This window comes from Ostrinia furnacalis, unplaced genomic scaffold, assembly GCF_004193835.3.
Source record: "Ostrinia furnacalis isolate ACB-3 unplaced genomic scaffold, ASM419383v2 OfSCF1040, whole genome shotgun sequence".
Taxonomy (NCBI): domain Eukaryota; kingdom Metazoa; phylum Arthropoda; class Insecta; order Lepidoptera; family Crambidae; genus Ostrinia; species Ostrinia furnacalis.
Genome location: NW_021131279.1, coordinates 173,329 through 194,174, shown reverse-complemented (window position 1 = coordinate 194,174; position 20,846 = coordinate 173,329). Strand labels below are relative to the sequence as shown.

Below are 20,846 nucleotides of genomic sequence, written 5' to 3'. Positions count from 1 at the left end.
GGCTTTTTTGTAGAGATGGGCCGACTAGTCGCCGACTAGTCGGGAAAGCCGACTATTCGGCATCATTTGTAGTCGGCCGACTAGTGACGACTATTCGGCAAAATATGCCGATTATAATCGGCGCATTACAAAATTAAATATGTGAATGAAATAAAACTATAATCACCAAGATGATTATGAGGTAGATCAAGGGCGTTTATCTAAACCACTTTTGACTGCAAAAATCAGTCAAAAGTGGTTTCACCTGATCTAAAATTTTGGCAATCAGTCTAAATTCATACAAAGTTAAGATGTTAAAAATACCAGGAACCTGCGTAGACACATTGGCACCGTCTCATCTTCCACAAACCTCGTCTGGGGCTGGTACTGCCGCTGCATCAGCGGAATCCCTCAAGCGACGCAAATATGTAGGTCTTAGTAGTACCTACATGTTTGAGCCATTTGGGGTCGAGACGCTAGGTCCGTGGGGACCAAGTGCTCATCGCCTGTACAGGGAATTAGCCAAGCGGCTGATTGACTGTACAGGTGATAGGAGAGCTGGCGCATTTCTTGGCCAACGAATCAGTTCGGCCATTCAGCGCGGAAATGCAGCCAGCATTCTGGGCACCATGTCGCGTTGTTTGGACAGCGATTTGGGACATATTTTTTATTTGTAAATATTTGTAAATATTTTGTCTATGTAGGTTAATTATTTGTATGATTCTTAATTTCATATGTCATCAGGAAATCATCACAAATGTGTAAAGTTTATGCAATTTGTCCATATAAAAATTATGACACTTTTTTTTCGGGGAAAATAATGCAATTGCATACCTACTCTGCGGGAAAGTGGTAGATTATGTGGGGCTCCTCTCATCGGAAGGATGAGGAATACCCACATATAACCCCTGAGCTCCGTCGATCGCCTTAGTGTGAAGAACTATGGGAATCCGGACAAAGCAATTTCCCACCTGTATGGCGGGCCCTGCCTATACGACGGTGGTGGTAGTCCGTGCAATGCAGGCGGGGGTACCTAGACCTACCCTCACGCCCTCAGCTCGCTGACCATCACCGTGGAGGGTGGAGAGGAATCAGTGGGCCTAGGATGCGCGCCGCGATAAGCCGTTCTCACTACATTTTGTCAATTTTTCCCATACATTTTGACGTCGATAAGAATATCCTAGCCCAGCAGGAGGCGATCATTTGTCACCTCCCCTGACCCCTCTGTGGTCGAAACTTATGACATCTACCTTAGGTACTGTTAGGTGATTGTAATGTTGCTTTATTTATTTTTTCTCATATTAAAGAAATCTTATTTCTCAAGAAGTTATAATAAATATGTATATTATCTCTTAAGAAATCTAGATATTCTTATTTCTTTGAGAAATCTATATATTATTCTTCGGACAAGTAGGTATTAGAATGATCGGCATTGCCGATTAGTCGGCCGACTAATCGGCAATTTGAAAACCGATTAGTCGGCTAGTCGGTTAGTCGGCAAAGACCATAGTCGGCCCATCACTACTTTTTTGTAACTTTTTGGACTTTCGATAAAAACCGTCATTATTATAAGCCATTTTATTGATATTAACTCAAAGATTAATGTGTTTCATTTTATTATAGGAAATTTTCGTAGTTTTTTAATATCCGGTATCCGGCCGGATAGTGAGCTACTATCCGGTATCCGGCCGGATAGTAAATTTAGGCCGGATATCCGGCCTACCGGATAGTTGCCGGATATCCGTTTCATCTCTAATTTTAACCCCTAAGGTAACCCCACAAAAAAGTTAGCTGGAGTGAAATCGGGGCATCCTGATGGCCAGGAGATGTCCCCTGCTTGAAACATGTCTCGTACCAGATATTTATTTTTACTATTAATATAATTGATATTAACATGTTAAATCATTAATTAATTCTAATATAATACCATTAAAATCTATCCATGTTAACTTTGCCCTAAGAAGATGAGATTGTCCAACAGTAACACTTACCTAGCGTGATCACATTAAGAAAACCGGCCAAGTGCGAGTCGGGCTCGCGCACAAAGGGTTCCGTAGCAGCAAATATAATAAACTTATTATGTCAATTTATACACCTGGTGAATGGAGCCTAAACTCTCCCGATATTTTGCCTTGTACTTTTATGTATGAATATTAATTTTATATATGTATTTATAAATATTCCGAGCTAAAGAGGTGGCAAAAGCAATGGCAAACAAACCACAATCAATAGTATTCGGTTGTCGCTGAACACTTGGAAACTGAATACATGACTCCGATAGATACGGAAACAAGGCTTTTACATATATTTTTTGCGATTTTCCTAGAACACCAACAAGACTATCGTACACACGCAGTATTCCATTAATGTAATAAATACAACTCCAGTGCCCCACTAATCCCACGTCACCGTCATAAATTACTTGAAGGTGCGTCTCATTTTTAGGTACAGGTTCAATCAGTTCAGGGTGTTGAAATAATTCTAGCTCACGCGGTCTAAATGATGTGCTACCACATTTAAAGCAAATTGCAAAATTCAGATTCTGATTCAGCTAAATGCTCTCATTTTAAATGTGACACATAGCCCCTTCTTGCTGAAACTAAGTGTTCCTGTTATAGCCTCGATTCTTGCAGTATACTGAAAATATAATGATACAATAAATAATAGAAATTAGTGTTCTTCTTTTTGCAAAGGGCTATTAAGAGTACCTACAGCTTTTTATATGACGCTATTATTTGTGTACAAATTTATCAATGAATGATGTTGCTTTTTTTGCTATTTTACATATATTTTCTAATTACCGTTAGATTAAGTATTAGCCTTATCTAATTACCGTGACCATAAAATTTTTGGATCTCATTTACGCGAAAACCGCTTTGAATAATTTGACGCCTTTACGATTGTTAAATTCGTACTTTTCATGTGTTTTATATTTAAATACGTTTAAGTCAATTAAGCCAAATTTCAAAAATAATATGGTAATTAGGCTGAGAACGCCTAATCGTGAGAATGGCCGAGTCAATAGTTGGCAACACGTTCCAATGGAGGAGTTTCCAATTTTTATTCTATAAATAAAACTAAAAAATATAAGTAAAACCAATAATAATTGTGAAAGAATCATGAAAATATCTCTACAAATAAAGAAGTTACAGGGCCCCAAAGATGCGCATAACATAATATTTCGCGCCATTTCATCGGTGACGTCACGGCACTCATTCGAAACAGTGAATCACCCCTGATCCAGTGCTGTTGACAGACAGTTTATAAAAATCTAGTAGTTTTTAATTTTTCAGCCAGGATCACTCAAGATTATTTCTTAGTTAAATTATTTTGTAACCATTTTCTGACATATTCCAGACCTGGCCATACATAAAAAAGAAGAAGAAGACTTTAACGTAGACTATAGTGTTATTCTCGACAACGCGCCAGGGGTGGTAAGCATTGTGGTTGATTTGGTTGAAAATAGAACTGGTGGCGTGAATTCAACGCACAACGTTTTAGTTCCACGCGAAAATATGTAGGTAATTTAAATAAGTAATTTTTCAGCCATTTCATGATGGATAAAAAACTTCACCGTCTTTTTAGTTATGGTCTATATTTTAATCCCAACAATGAAAATGTTTTCAACATCACGAAACTTCTTCATTGTTGTCCGTGTTACGAGCTTTTTGGTTACTTTGGGTTAAACGAAGTATTTGACGCTGAATGTACCTAGATCACATTGCGATGCACGCGATTCTTTTTACAAATCGTAAATATTTGGCGCGCTGGTTCAGAGTCACGCGCTCGCCGGCGTGGATAGTACGCGGCGCGTTTTTTTTTTTCGTCGGGAAATGCTTTGCGCATACCCGGCCGACTGGTCTATGGCGACGGCCAGTGGGTTATGTGGGACTCTCCCCGCCTACCCACTAAAGCAACGGAGCCCAAAGAAACGGAGCCGCGAGATATTGTCCTGGTTGGACATTTGTCCGCAGCTCCGCCTCAGGCTAGAGGCTCGCCACGAGCGAGCCTCTCTGGCTTCGAGGGAACCCCCAATCCCCTCCTCCAGTTGTTTTTTATAGAGGTTTTCTCCTCGCGGCCCTGGTACTACAGGACCCCCGGCCCGCCGTAGTGGGTTACGGTCTGCTCTATGCCGCTGCTCGGTCAGCTCTGCTGATCAGAGTAGGTAGTACCGAGAGCGGCCCTCCAGAGAATGGGCCCGGGCAAACGCCCCGCCAGCCCCCACCTGTGGGGGTTTTTAAAGATGTCCCCTGCATCGTGGCCCGTACCTCAACGGCCCCCGGCCCACTCAATTGTGGGTCACGGGTTGCCCGACAGGCCCTCCGAGTTAACGAGACTTGCCGCGCAGGTGAGAGATTAGCCGCCCGCGTGAACAGACCACGCGGACATTGCCCAGGTTGCTTACTTCGACTTGGTTTACTTCGACGGATGATCACTGAATTAACGTTGATTCTTTGGATCAAGTGTTTATAAACAAACAACCACTCGTAAGCCTTATGGCGGTCTATACGACCTAACATTCTGATTTTATGACAGGAACGTCAGGTGAACTTTTACAGGTCACCTAATTTTCATTCATTTTCATTTTATTTATTCCAAAAACAAAATACATTGTATAGAAAAATTAATTACTTCGACATTAAAATTCACATAATCAATACAATTAAAATAACATTTATCTAATTTAACCCTAAACTTGCATTTATACAGGGTGTTAGGTAAATGGGTATATGAGCCATGGGTATATATTTTTTAATTTTCATACAAAATAAATTTTATAAAATCCGATTTGTATGAAAAATAAAATAATTAAAATGAAGATATCAATTTTCTGACTTCACCATACCATTTATATGACCATGTTAACATGGGCTTGTGTCGGCTCATATACCCATTTACCTAACACCCTGTATACTTAACAATATTCGTGTCAGATGAAATAAATAAATAAAATTATTACTACAATACATAATGTCAAATTCAATTAAAATAAAATAAAATAAATCCAATCTAACCCTAAAATTGCATTTCACATACTAAAATCAATACTCGTGTCAGATGAAATAAATATTAATATTACAATTATGTCAAACTCGACTGAATTATTATTTTATGTCAATTTTGTTAATTCAATTAAAATTTTATTTACATAATCCTCTCTACGCTATAAAAAATGTTTTCCAATAGATAAAGTGTCAATTTCTTCTTGAATGAATTTGGATTTGTTAAATTTTTTGTTAATAATGCTGATATCGCGGCAGAATTCAGGCATTGCCCGTAGAGCGGCCGTTAGTTTGTCTGCCTGCTCCTCAAGGACTGGCTCAGCTCATCCACCTGCTGTCTGGTCAGGCACATGAACAAGATAAAGTTGTAAGGTTTACCGAATGGAGAACTTTAGTTTTTTAAGTAATTAAATAAAATAGTTTCTAAATAAATAAGCTTCCTAGTTTTGAGGGTTTTTACCTGCATTTATTATTTGTGCATTTGCCTACAGGAAGTGAAGACCTATGAACCACAAATGCATAGTTGCGCGTTTGACACAGACAGGATGCAGTTTATTAGCAGTTTTACAAGCTCATACCTATTTATCAACAATACCTTATATTGACATCGGCCATTTCCGTAATGGGTTATTTTTAAGAGCTTGAGAACTTTAAATCATCATCATCATCATTTCAGCCATAGGACGTCCACTGCTGAACATAGGCCTCCCCCAATGCTTTCCACGTTGATCGATTGGTAGCGTTGTAGTTGAGAACTTTAAATAAATACATATAAAGCAGAAATATTGCTGGAATGATTTAAATCTAATTAGTTAGATCATTTCATTGAATCTGTTTGGAACGGCAAGTTTATTTTTGACAATTACTTATAAATTACTCTTTGTGATAACTTAGGTCGCCCTTAGTCTTTGCAACTTTTTCTATCAGAGATGGTGGCGCCACTCTCAGTTCGTAGGCCCAGCCAATTTTGGCGAAAAAATCCAGCAGGTTCGTGGTTCCGTTGAAAGGGAAGGCCAGCTCGGCCGCCTTGTAGTCCCACGGGAACGTGTGGTGGTAGTTGTGCCAGCCTTCGCCAAGGACAAAAAAAGATACCACCCAGTTTTCTCGAGGCATTATTTTGCTGAAACATAAAACACAATAAGCAAATGTGTAACTTCTTAAGAGGAAAACTTTGTTTGTTTGGTTGTAATGAATAGGCTCAAAAACTACAAGACCGTTTTTAATGATTCTTTTACCATTCGAAAGCTACATTATCCACGAGTAACATAGGCTAAATTTTGGAAAAAAATAAGCGGGTCCACTATACATATAATGTAGTCCACGCGGGCGAAGTAGCGGGCGGAAAGCTAAGACCTAATAAAATGGATGAAAATGACAATATTTTCATTAGTCGTGTGGTTTGATATTCATTATTGACAATTTTAATGAATCAGTCCATTTTTACTAAAGACTAGCGGCCGCCCGCGACTTCGTACGCGTGGGCTTCGTTTAATTACTAATTCCCCCGCATGAGTACATATTTACAAATGTCATTTTTTTTTTCCAGCGATGTATTTTTAACCAATGACGATAGATGGCGCTTTTTAACCACGTCTTATTTATTTATTGAAATTTAGTTTGTCACATATCGTCATAAATTATAGCCTATTATGTTAATCTGAGTTATAAACAATAATACTGTAAAGTTTCAACAAAATTCGTTCAGTAGTTTTTGCGTGAAAGAGTAACAAACATCCAGACATCCAGATATCCACACAAACTTTCGCATTTATAATATTAGTTGGATAGTAGGATGTGGAACTTTACTACAACCTCACGCGGACTTCTTAACATAGTACGAGAAAGTGGTGTTGTTGCACCAGTGTTTTGTTGCATTTGCCTACCTCAAGTACTTTCACGAACACCGAATTACTGCTTGATGATGCAAGGCGATGATGAATAAACTAACCTGTTATAGGGTCGGTTGCCATACAGGTGTGCAAAGCTGTTTACAGACCATGTGCCGTGAAGCATGGCCATGTATTTCAGGACTTGAGCAAAGAACGCAACAGACACGCGCTCGTCCCAAAACACAGCCGGGATAACGACCGGTAATATTAGGCAGAAGAAAAGTCTCAACACCTGAAAGTACCTGAAATAAAACGCAAACAGATTTTCATTATTTGTAACCCATGGTAATGATCTTGAAGGGGTATGTTAAATGTCAGAATCTATCGAATGATTGATGTTAGATACTGCGCAGAACGTTGACACTTTTGTGACTTGTGTCGCCTCAGGTCGCATACAAATGTCTGGAAAGTAAAAGTCGTCAGTAGACTAATTTTTCTTATAATTGTAGGTACTGCGATAGCTGATAGCTGCTACGCAGTTTGCTGTGTCTCCGTTTGTGTAGCCCCCTAACACAAATTGTAAGTTAGGTGCTGTCACTTACTTCAGATGAAATTGAATTAATGGGTTGTTGTCAATATCACTCATATCGACTTGTTTACCCTCGCGGATTACATCAGGGTGCTTCTTCGTCATCAGCCAGCCGACGTGGGCGAAGAAGAAGCCTCTGTTGGCGTCGTGAGGGTCGGCAGACGACTCGGAGAACTTGTGGTGCACGCGGTGGTCGCGCACCCACTGGTACAGGTCGTTCTAAGCATACAGAAAAGATTACTCTAGATTTCGGAGAAGCGTTTGTCCGCCATTGGACGTAGCTGCGTTTAAGACAGGTGGAAAGGGTAAATTCGATTTTTCGTTCGTTCACTTCCACTTAGTGGAAGGAATGCCCACACTACATCTTCCGGCCCGCGGTCGGTAGCAAGTAGTGCTCAATCGTAGTTATACTAAGTACGAACACAATTTAATCTTGGCCCTAATATTTTCCCTTACGTTACATTACTCACCATTCCAGCCATGGTGTAGCCTATCACTAATATGATTTGTAAAGGAAGCTTCGCTTTGTAGGCGCGATGGCTCCAGAGCCTGTGAGCACCGGCGCCGATGCCGAAGGTGGTCAACACAATTGATAAGCACTCTGAAATCAGTGATAAAAATACAAATATACCTACGTTACGATAGAGTTGTCATTTCATTATGGGGCGCATGTCCTTTATCGATTTTACGCGATAAGCCCATATAATTTGACATCTAAAATCATCGATAAGAGTATATCACGGCGCACATCCTAGCTCGGCTTGTTATCTATCGTTCGTTAGTCACTAGTGCTTTTCTTCAGAGTCAGTCTTTAATTTGGTTTTGGTTATTATTTTTACGGACTGTTCCGCTGTAGGTAATCTTATTTTTCGTTTATTTTTCTATTTTCTATTTATTTATTTGTTCTTTACAAGTAACAGTACCTACATATTTACAATTTAATCAGATCTGCCTAACTGTGCGACAGTTTGTCGTAATATTAAAAATAGACTATCTTGTGCTCTAAAACCAAAAGAAGATAACCTCATTATCTAAACTTTAGATTATGAGGTTATCTTTTAAAGGATTAGCGATGTGGAATAAAAAAGTAAATAAAATACTCACGAAATACAATAGTCTGCCATTTCGGATAATAACGACCGTCAATAATTAAAAAATAGACTGACACCAGTACTAGAGCATGGGCGAGGGAGATTGCTATGGTGTTGATCCACACTATTGGAGTCTTGAAGCCAGCCATCTTTTCCCATTCTCTCACAGTGGACATAAACGAGCCCTCGTTTTTGGGCCTTATTTGATCGTAGACGCTGATCGTCTGGCTTCGATTTTCTTTATCTATTTTCTTAGGGATAATTTCAGAGTTCAAAGTAGCGTTATCTTCTACTTCGGATGATTTGGCCATAGTATCGTTTGTAGTATTGTTCCAAGCTGAAGAAAGAGAAAAACATAATATTTTTTTTACAAAAAAAGAATTTTCTCCAAAATTCCTCAGCCCCTAAGCGGTAGCCGGCTACCGCGTAACAATTGATTAATTATCTATTGTGTCTGGATTCGCGGAACTTGAAGGATTAAAAAACAATATTGATCGTTACTTGAAAAAAAACAAATCAATGCAGTTGGTAGTTCATTTTTGGGAAAAATCTTTAAAATATTTGTTCAAAGAACGAATAAAGTTTAATTTAATTACCTTTATGAATGAATCAGTTTTCAAGTTCTCCAAATTATAGGTTTGTTTAGGTACTTACTAGATAATATCACTCAAGCTCGAATACAAATTAATATTATATATTTTTATTTCACAGGATTTATATAGTTTATCTATTATTCATTCAATGCGCACTTGGTAAAATTAACACTCGCACGCCTCATGTTGGTCTGTGTGACCCTATGTTCAATGTATGGTAGTGAATTTTCGGAAATTTCGGGAAATCTTTGAATGCAGATGTCTTTTTTTTTTAAATAAAGGAACGTTTTAATTTGAGTATTTTTTTATGTTCAGTAATTTGAGTACTTTCTCTTCGGGTGGCATAACAAAATTCCACCCTTTATAAAGGATGATGGGCACTTTTCTATGGAATCTGGGCGTAAAACCAACAGAAATGTAACTACTATTATTTGTTAGGACTTAATATCAGAAATATATTTTCATATAAATAACTACCAAAAACTCCCGGGTTTGCTTGGAAATTGACATAATGTGTAATAGTAATAGGTGCTTTATTGCGCAAACAAAAAATATTATTAATTAATATACTTATCTACTTACATTTTAAATACATTAAGTTATTTATCCATTATTATGTCCAACAGTTCAGGAGTGGGGCCAAAAAATTGTATATTTAAACCATGTTCTACATTATAAACGTAGGACCATACCCAGGTACCATTTAGAGAAATGACATGAACACAGTCATGTTTCAATGGGATTTCTACCAGTTAAGTTGTAGTGTTCTCGCATAATCGATCACGGATCGATTATTAATCGATATTGCCAAATAACGATTATCGATTAACAATTCGATTAATTATTATTATTATAAAACTTTATTGCACAATAAAATAGTACAAAAGGTGGACTTAATGCTATTTAAGCATTCTCAGCCAGTCGACCCCTGGGTTATGCAGAAAGCTGTGTGTGCGAAGGTAGAGGTAGAAGGGTAGAAGTTAAAATTGAAGTTAAATTTTTAATTGATATAATATTTAAGATACATATACCTACATACATACATACATATACATACATATATACAGATACATACAAACATATAATATAAATAAATATAATTAACATATAATACCATATAATATGTGATAAATAAATAAACAATATTACGCAATCATGTGGAAAGGTGTTTACGTACACTCATTTTAAATGATGTCCTCGTTTCCGACTCTCTGACATCTTGTGGCAACGAGTTCCAAAGGCGAGTAGCCTGCACTGTAAAGGACTTCGAGAAGAAGGCAGAGTGGTGGACAGGTGTCACAAGCCGAAGGTTTCCGGAAGAACGGAGAGTTCGGTCATGCGATTGGTGCAGATATGTAAACTTTTCTTTAAGGTAGGAAGGAGAGGTGGGATTAGAGAGAACGGCGAAAAGAATGCCAAGAAGTCTAGAGTTCCTACGCTGACGAATGGGAAGCCAATTGAGTTGGGATCTATAACTCGAGATATGATCAAATTTCCGGAGGCCGAAAATGAATCTAATGCAACCATTGACAAGACTTGGAAGCCTGTGGGTAATAAACCATTGGACGTGGAGAGGGTCATTAATTATACGTATATTTTCTACTTTGCCGAACTTTAGCGCGAGAACGATTTGTCCAAAACATATGAATTTGGTCTTATTCAATGCAGGATTAAGTGCCCTTCAACCGCCATGAAGACCACTTTTTGATAGGGTAAGTCCTTTACGCGGTATAACCGGAAAACCGAAAAAATGCCTCTTTCGGGGGCCCCCACCACTTAAGCACAACTCCGTCGAAGTCGAAAACTTAGGAGAGTCTTAATGGGCAACCAATGAAGCCATTAAAACAATAAAATCTTTTGTAGGAATTATTTCCGATTTAAAAGCTAATTCTACTGGACTATAGGTACAATTACTTTTTTCGTTTTATTATCATGTGTTAACCATAAAATCGGATTTTTATGTATAATATTTGGGCAATGATTAGAAGTTGTTTCGACATCAGCCACACAGTTTTGACAGTTCCAACTCCTTGCCAGACAGTTTTTTTACGATAGCTGCCAAAGCAACGATGACCTAAACTTCATAATCCACCAACATTCTAACCTATATTGGGAGCATACGCTGACAAACTTTCAGCTTTTATAAAATGACGTAGGTCTGGCGTTCACCAGCTCTTAGTCTATAGTATCTCAATCTCAGAGCCTTGGTTCAATTACAATACAATTTAGCACCAAAGTACTCGAAAAGACAAATCCAACAAACCCAAACTCGATAAGTTTCCACCGTTTCGTTTAGGAATTCCTATGGCCACCTCCTGACTCCATCATCAGGACCCTGGACATCATGGCCACCTCCTGACTCCATCATCAGATCAGCTTAATGGTACCATAACATTGCATTTTCATCGTACTTACTTATGTATACCAAATTTCAGCTCAATCGGTTGAGAACTAGTCTTAAATTCAGTTGCAAGATTTGTCCCACACATACTAACAAGTGAAGTGTAAATAAATAAAAAATAGCATATTTTATATCTTTTCGTTCTTGTTACAAAAACTGTTGTTTTGGGTTCTGGAAGTTCTGGAAGCCCGAACGTACTTGTCAGAACGCGTTTTTCTAGTGTTTTTCAGCGTGCTTGCTGTATCTTTTTACCCGACTACGGCAAAGCCAAAGGAGGGTTATGATTTTGACAGGCTATGTATGTATGTATGTATGTATGTATGTATGTATGTATGTTCATCTGTTCCCTCGTAACTTCTAAACTACTTATCAGAATTTGACAAATGACATATCATTAGAAGCGTCTTAATTGTCCGCTGGTTATAGGCTATATGGGGTTTCACAAAATCTAATGTGGCGCCCTCTAGCGGACATAACATACAGAGTAAAAAAAAAAGTTAAGATAAATATGCCGTGTTTGGTATCATTTGAAAGGACTTTACTTGTACATTTTGAATATATATATATTACTAGCATTTGCCTGTGACTTTACCTGTATTCATGGGCTGATTGCATTTGCATTCACATCTTTTCGTTAATTGCTTCTTTACTATCNACAAAGATACCCCTTCCCAGCGGTTTCCATAGTAATCGGAATAGGTTGTGTGATTCTTTCAGGCAGTGCATTTTCGCATGTCGCGTGCGCTATGGAAACCGCAGGGAAGGGGTATCTTTGTTCAACAATTACGTCGAAACTAATAGACGTAGACTAATAAATTTACATTCGTTTTGTAGAATAGCTCAAATACTAAAAATACAATGCAAATAAAACATACCTTAACGACCTGGTTTTTCTTGTGTTGGAAAATAACTGAAAAAGAAGTGAAAAAAGTTATGTATTTTTCTAATTAAATCCATTCTTACTCCCATAAAATGTATGAAACTTGTGTCTGTTTTCTTCTTCTACTAATAGATAATTTTATTGGCTATCGCATGATATAAAATATTTGCCTATTAATGTTAAGCTACCCACGCTTTCACTTGTTTTTTAAAGAAGAGGTGAAAAATAAAACTTAAAAACTTAAATCGATGTAATTTTTCGAGAAATGGGTCAGGCCCCATTTTTGAAGTATTTTCATCGATAAAATTGTCTATAGATTACGCCTTTAAAGTTTGATCACTACATGCCCGGACACACTGTATAGTTTATCTATTATTCATTCAATGCGCACTTGCTAAAATTAACACTTGCACGCCTCATGTTGGTCTGTGTGATCATGTTCAATGTATGGTAGTGAATTTTCGGCGGGAAATCTTTGAATGCAGTTGTCTTCCTTTTGAAAAATAAAGGAACGTTTTAATTTGAGTTTTTTTTTATGTACAGTAATTGGAGCTTACTTTCCCTTCAGGTGGCATTACAAAATTCCATCCTTTATAAATTTAAATAAGAAACAAAAACACACATAAAGTCCATCCATGCTCACAGTTTTCCTTGTGATCCTTCGAGCCAGTCAGTGTAATAGGGTTAGGGTGGTATAATTTTGGAAGAAAGCCTTTAAAAGATAGAGACAAGGGATTTGCGAGTTAAAATTGTCACATACTTCACATTGTACAGAGAGGATTCAAAATAAAAAGAAAAAGCTTGCAGACATTTAAAGGGTTAAATTCACCTATCACCTAACTGACAACTGTCGAAGGATATCTTTGATTGATGGACTGACGCATATTCAGTTTTCACGCACGCCGATCTTTGGCTTTTTCGGTCGAAATTCTGTAAATTTTCCGAAGTAAGTATTTATTTATAAACATTTATATTAAAATATTGGCCTTCATACTGACTTTTGTACCTATATTATAATAAAATTACCAAACATTAATTTAATTTACCTACATTAAAGCAAAACAAAATGTATCACTTTTACCAGCATTATTAGGTATACTCTTGTCATCTAGACATTTCTAGTAGGTTTATCTAGCTTATTCAGCATTGTATGTAAGGGATTGCATTTCAAATATTAGTGGTATAGTAAAACAAACATATAATTTAAATTATATTTATTTATAACTATAGTATTTACTCGTATTTAAGTATATGGTACATCCCAACTTATATGACTGTATTCCGTAACATAACGTTCTCACCTTCACTACGGCCCAGTTGTAGGGTAGACTAGCAAGCACGCGGGCATCTAACATACATTGAGCACCACAAACATAATAAATCTTCATATTTACTATATGGATTGTTAGTCGCCGAATTGGAAACACTGCACCTCATCTAAATTCAATTCTGAGAGCCTTACCTTATTTAAGTTTTATGAGGTTTTTTATTTATATCGATTGAATCATCATTAAAACTTGCAAGATACTACATGATGAGATACGAATTTAATGTGTGACAAACCTTATGGCGATGGTCATTTGTAATTTATATTAAGGACTTCTACAAATTGTATTTGACGAGTTAGTTCTCCATTAACAAAGGGTTAAAGGTTTAAACTTTATTACATGAAGGAGAGCCACCGTATAATAGTAGCAGTTTCATCTTAGCTGTTTTCAGAGGTGTTTGATGTGCGGCATGTATATTTATACATTTAAATATTTAAATATTTAAATTATTTTTTGCCATTGAATATTTTCCCCCAAACTTTTTCACGTGTATTTGAGCGCATATTTACTCTTTTACATTACAATTAAGTGCTTACATAGGTACGTGTGAGATATTTCAAATCAGTTGCTAAGATAGGCGTAGAAGCTTTCAATATTTACAAAATGGATAAAGATTATTTTAATTGCAAAAGAATTTAAGCCAACTGTGGGGTGATTAGTTCAAACGAGACCAAATGGTCGGCCGTTAACAATTTAGACGTTAAATCATAGATGACTGTAAAAAATATTAATATCAGATGAACATTAGTCAAATACCTAGGTACAAAGAAATGATTGATTCCCATCTCTATGATAAAAATTATGTGTTGGAAGTATTCTGTATTTTCCAACTTGTAGAGCGTACCTCTTAAAATAAATCATACCTCTAAATGGAAATATGTTACCTCAATCTCTTATCGACCGACCAAATGACCTTAGAAAGATATTTCCATACCATAATATATTATGTTAAATGGATATGTATGATGATAATCCATGTCTAATATTTCATTCCATTTGTCATGTTACTACTTCTACATATTCTACTCAGGCATTCCGTGATGACTTAGAATTTATTAATTATTTGAAACATATCTTCAAATTTTTTAAAATGAATTATAACGTAGGTTAAATGATAATAAATACAAACAAACTTATTGTATGGTGTAATATGTAATATGGTGATAAGTAGGCTTATTTAATACAAGCTACAGATTTACAGAATGACCAGGTTTCATAAAAATATACATTTAAGTTACTTCTATTTACAACAGTGTGAGGTATGCAGTTTACTAACCTTTTGGAAACAATATAACTGGGCCAGGTCTATATGCACGTACATCGTATATTAATAATCTTTTTCGTACATCTAGACTTTACAATACACAGTATACTAACATAAACCATCACAATTATTTTAGAATATCAGTTGATTGATTCGTTAATGTTACACATCTGTAATATCTTTACTTCTACGTTAACTACATTATAATTTATTTATAATTATTAAAATAGATTTCTTCAGTTGATTTGTCAATAAAATCTTTCAAGGTAATAACATTTTTACTAATCTGAGAAATCAATTAGAATGACGTCTCTGTACTTTAGATAATTAACGTACTTTTAAATATATTTAAGGATTTCTCAGAGGGTTAACTGTGATAAATAGAATTAAAATTTAGATTTGACTAGATTATTATCAGTGCCTAGATAAAGAAATATAGCTATAATAACATGTTAGGTCGAATATCATAGAGTACTATAGTGTTTTACAAGTTTTGGAAGATTTACTCAGGTCCATCTATGACCCATAGGCCTATTTTAACGCGTATGACCTCAGAGGTTAACACTTTTTACATTATTTAAATACATAAAATATGTGACATAGGTAAATTTCGAAATGCGTTCTAACTCGGAAAATTACAAAATTTTACTTTATTCCATCTAGAATTTCAAAACCTATAGGTACTTTGTAATAACTCATCTTTTGCATAAAAATAATTAATTTGTACGAATTAATTGTAAGCAATAACGGTTACCTACTTCATTGCTATGGAGTTTTTTCAATTTAATGAAATTAAAGTAATGCTAGTAGAAAGTTCCTACCTAGATCAAATTAATAATAGTAAGTACAAAAGTAATTACATTTAGGTATGATGACACCATTTACAAAAACTATTGAAAAAGTCACATTAAGTATACATAATATTATTCTGGTAATACAGCGTTAGCGATTGGCCAAATCATAAACGAATTCGTAGTTCGTACAAATTAACTTTAAAAAAATATTTTCATACTTAATGTATTCTTTCAATATTGGTTGAAAAAATGTCAGTAGTGTCATCATCCCTATTATTGTCTCAAAGTAATCCTTTATTATGTAATCGAAAATATACGTTTGCTTGCAAAATTTTCCACTATTTATCTGTGTGCAAGCAGTATTTTAAATATTTGATAAAAATATACATTCAGGCAGGAATATTGGAGGCAGATTAAACATTATAGCATTATAACAAATTTTAATAAATAATTTAATTTTGATCAAAAATACATTATCTGAGACCCAGTCATACATATTTGGGTGTTACGATTTCCCTCGAATTGTTTTATTTCATTCATTACATTAAAATTTAAAACAACAGTAGACACTACGTTTACATACTGTCTTTTAATTTACACTATTTACAGTAATTAATTCGTGGAATGCTAATATCTCTTACAATTTTCTACAATAAAACGCGTATTGTGCTATTTATTGTTATAATTGATATTAGTGTAGTATATACGTGATAAACATTGTGTTTTGTATGGTCACAATGACTGACTATAGGTCATCCAATTACTAAATTAATTGCTAACAGTTTCTGCGTTTTTCGAAGCCAAATTTAGACATACATACAAAATAAACTCTAGTTCTATTTGGGCAGCATAAAACCAAGTAATTGCTTTAGAAATTGGATGAAGAAAATCTCTGATGGTAGTGCTGCATAAAAGACTTTGCCGATATCGATATTCGACGTCGAATATTCAGAGTTCATTTAAAATATCGAACAAATAGCTTTTGTTAATTTGCAAAGCCATTCCATTATTGTACTTCAATAAAAATAAAATCGTAATCCATTGATTTCGTTGTGTATTTTTTGGTCGGGCAAGACTTTCGAGGCTTAACATTAACACTAATTTTCTGAATACCTATCATTCATGAGATTACAAACAGAGATCAATTCCGTCACTCCTACACTTAATTAGGTAACTCGTTTAATATAAGAAATGTTTTCAGGGTGTCATTTTTGTTTTAGCTAGTTTTAGGAATATTAGGAACTTCAAGATGTTTACTTTACAGTGGGCTTATAATTATAATTAGTTAATCAAATAGGTATTTTGTATTATAAGTTCTAGTTCGACTGACGGTGAAGTTAATGTTGTATGTAATTTTATTTTATTGTCATATCCATAATATTCTGATGCCTGGTAATGAGTTTGCTAAATAGTTTAAATATATTCAATTTTCATTCCGAAAAAAAATCCTCTATTTTTATACATTTCATTCTTACATGTACCAAAATGATTGATCAATAAGAAGTTAAAACTGATGAAACTATACTTGATTTGAATTATTCATACGAGATTACTTAATATCGATAATTAGATTATCGCACCAACAACATCACTAGAGCAACGACGCAGTTGCCTTTTGTTTCAAAAGGCCTTCCGTTACAGCGTGAAGTCTCGTTTCATATTCAGCTCTGTGGCTAATGAGATAGGGTGCTTTTGTGCTTTTATTGTGCGTTAGGCGGTCTTAGAACTGTGATGCAGATAGATCCCCTCAGTATTCGGAGCAAGTCTATCACCTCTGGTGTCTTCATTGAAGTCACGTTCTCATCGTTCACCTGAAAAGAGAAGAAAGATATTAGGTAAATATAAATAAATAATAATTATTTGACTGTGTGTTTTGCGAATCAAAAGAAAAAGTTGGGTAGTTGACACCTTATTAACGAATAAGTAGGTAGGAAGGCACAATGTCTCTTATATGAATTCATATTATGTAGAGTAGTCCTGAAAACCCAAATTAATGCTACTGCAAAATCTATGAAGAAATCGTGTTTTGATAGCTTCGTCACTTGATTGAAGTGATACATTTTCCTAAACTACCTATGCAGTTTACCTTTAATTAAATTATGTCATAACGTGAACTTTCTATCAAATTCATTGAGGTTGAAAACGTATTCATTAGTTTCCATCTTCGTATGTTTTCGAGCTCTGCTGAGCATGAAATCAAAACGTTTCCCCCTCTATTTCACTTCCGGTTTCGCATAGAGTAAGGTATGGCATCACTAAATCTACGATAACTATCATTCCGTTACGAAAATCACATTATCGTGGTTCTAGACGCCACGCACTTAAGATTGTGGGGCATTCTTCAATGAACTCCTTCATCTTCTAGTAACTGTAGTTAAAGGGCTTATGTTCCGTGGCCACAAAAACCTAAATATCATTTAGTCTCCACCGCAGGAACAGAGACTTTCAATCATGTTGGAGAAGCCTAATGTTAGCGTATTTTTTCTGGGGAGTGGGAGTGGATATTATTCTACTATGCCTAAAGGCGATTATCACACTGCACCGCACTCCGCCGCGGTACGCGGGACGACAGATTTAATCATTGTATGCAAACCTACCTCACGTTTGTTTAGAAAACACGCGCGGCACACGACACTGACAACGCGTTTGCGCGCGGGATTCGTTATACAGGGTGTGGTTTTGTAAAACAACGCCCATCTCAGTAGTGTTAGTATAAACGACACAGATTAAAAAAAAAATATTAAAAAAAATATGGAAAAATCCATGAAATCAGGAAAATGGTATTATTTACACGGGCGAGTTATCGAGTAGTCCCCCCGTTCTCCTGGGGCAGCAGCCGCATGTGCTCGGTGGTGTAGCGAGGTATGCGGGGTTGGTGCGGGGGGTAACAAGAGCCGTCTCGGAAGTTTAGGAAGACGTTTGAACAAGGTTTTTTACTAATAAAGTAATATTTAAAAAAATATTTATATTTTTCTTGTAGCTAATTACTTTCATGTGTACTACCACCCCTGAGATAAGCGTTCTTTTACAAAACTACACCCTGTAAGTCGCGACGCGGACCGCGGCGGAGCGCGGTGCAGTGTGATAATCGCCAAAGTTTGGAACCTAGGGACGTTCCTCTACCTGTAGGATGACGTCACCGCGCCGCAGCCGACCGTCTCTTGCCGCTACACTGTCGTTGTACACCGCTGAGATGTAGCTTTGCCCCGACTCGGGATGGCTCTGTACGCTGAACTCCAAAAGATTTACAGTTACTACTCTAGTGACGTCACTCTACCTGTTGGATGATGTCACCGCGCCGCAGCCGTCCGTCTCTCGCCGCTACAATGTCGTTGTACACCGCTGAAATGTAGCTTTGCCCCGACTCGGGATGACTTTGTACGCTGAACCCTAACCGGTGTACTGCAATAGTGACGTCATTCTACCTGCAGGATGACGTCACCGCACCACAGCCGTCCGTCTCTCGCCGCAACGCTATCATTGTAGACTGCTGAGATGTAGCTTTGCCCCGACTCGGGATGACTTTGCACGCTGAATCCTAGCCGGTGTCTATAGTGACGTCNGAATTATTGATACGAGATTACTTAATATCGATAATTAGATTATCGCACCAACAACATCACTAGAGCAACGACGCAGTTGCCTTTTGTTTCAAAAGGCCTTCCGTTACAGCGTGAAGTCTCGTTTCATATTCAGCTCTGTGGCTAATGAGATAGGGTGCTTTTGTGCTTTTATTGTGCGTTAGGCGGTCTTAGAACTGTGATGCAGATAGATCCCCTCAGTATTCGGAGCAAGTCTATCACCTCTGGTGTCTTCATTGAAGTCACGTTCTCATCGTTCACCTGGAAAGAGAAGAAAATTGTGATATTAGGTAAATATAAATAAATAATAATTATTTGACTGTATGTTTTGTAAATCAAAAGAAAAAGTTGGGTAGTTGACACCATATTAACGAATATGTAGGTAGGCACAATGTCTCTTATAGGAATTCATATTAAGTAGTCCTGAAAATTTTAAATGCTACTGCAAAATCTATGAAGAAATCGTGTTTTGATAGCTTCGTCACTTAATTGAAGTGATACATTTTCCTAAACTACCTACGCAGTTTACCTTTAATTAAATTATGTCATAACGTGAACTTTCTATCAAATTCATTGAGGTTGAAAACGTATTCATTAGTTTCCATCTTCGTATGTTTTCGAGCTCTGCTGAGCATGAAATCAAAACGTTTCCCCCTCTATTTCACTTCCGGTTTCGCATATTATCACTAAAGCTATCATTCCGTTACAAAAATCATGTTATCGTAGTTCTAGACGCCACGCACTTAAGATTGTGGGGCATTCTTCAATGAATTCCTTCATCCTCTAGTAGCTGTAGTTAAAGGGCTTATGTTCCGTGGCCACAAAAACCTAAACCTCAGGTCATTTAGTCTCCACCGCAGGAATAAGAGTCTGTCCCCCACGTTGGGGAAGCCTGATTTTTTCTCCCTTAGTCGCCCTCTTACGATGTCCATTCGAATAGTGGGAGTGGATCCTATTCTACTTTGCCGTCACTGTGATTGCAGGATGACGACCGTCTCTTACAGCGACGCTGTCGTTGTACACCGCTGAGATGTAGCTCAGCCCCGACTCGGGATGACTTTGCACGCTGAATCCTAGCCGGTGTACTGTTATAGTGACGTCATTCTACCTGCAGGATGACGTCACCGCGCCGCAGCCGACCGTCTTTCGCCGCTACACTGTCGTTGTACATCGCTGAGATGTAGCTATACCCCGATTCGGGATGACTTTGTACGCTGAATCCTAGCCGGTGTCTATAGTGACGTCACTCTACCTGCAGAATGACGTCACCGCGCCTTAGCCGACCATCCCTAGCCGCTACACTGTCGTTGTACACCGCTGAGATGTAGCTCTGCCCCGACTCGGGGTGTCTTTGTACGCTGAACCCTAACCGGTGTACTGCTATTAGTGACGTCACCCTACCTGCAGGATGACGTCACCGCGCCGCAACCGTCCGTCTCTCCGCTACACTGTCGTTGTACACCGTTGAGATGTAGCTTTGCCCCGACTCGGGATGATTTTGTATGCTGAACCCT

General features: G+C 37.1%; 3 protein-coding genes across 3 annotated transcripts in view; all 3 read right to left on the bottom strand.

Moving 5' to 3' along the window:
* Positions 1-5,741: 5,741 nt before the first annotated feature.
* On the bottom strand, positions 5,742-8,808 carry LOC114350965 (stearoyl-CoA desaturase 5-like). The gene is made up of 5 exons (XM_028301971.1): positions 8,505-8,808; positions 7,871-8,001; positions 7,414-7,619; positions 6,931-7,113; positions 5,742-6,102 (listed from the first exon to the last, which is right to left on the bottom strand). Exons 1-5 carry the CDS (start codon positions 8,800-8,802, stop codon positions 5,856-5,858), a joined length of 1,065 nt encoding a protein of 354 aa, XP_028157772.1. The 5' UTR covers positions 8,803-8,808; the 3' UTR covers positions 5,742-5,855.
* Positions 8,809-13,564: 4,756 nt separating this feature from the next.
* LOC114350963 (ligand of Numb protein X 2-like) lies at positions 13,565-19,232 on the bottom strand. The gene is made up of 3 exons (XM_028301969.1): positions 19,177-19,232; positions 18,875-18,980; positions 13,565-17,562 (listed from the first exon to the last, which is right to left on the bottom strand). Exons 1-3 carry the CDS (start codon positions 19,230-19,232, stop codon positions 17,452-17,454), a joined length of 273 nt encoding a protein of 90 aa, XP_028157770.1. The 3' UTR covers positions 13,565-17,451.
* A 98-nt stretch (positions 19,233-19,330) lies between these two features.
* Positions 19,331-20,846, bottom strand: part of LOC114350962 (glutamate receptor-interacting protein 1) — a 48,799-nt gene continuing 47,283 nt past the window's right edge. Inside the window, exon 13 of the mRNA XM_028301968.1 lies at positions 19,331-19,593. Coding sequence (XP_028157769.1) covers positions 19,483-19,593 — 111 coding nt within the window. The 3' untranslated portion in view covers positions 19,331-19,482. The remainder of the gene's footprint in view (positions 19,594-20,846) is intronic.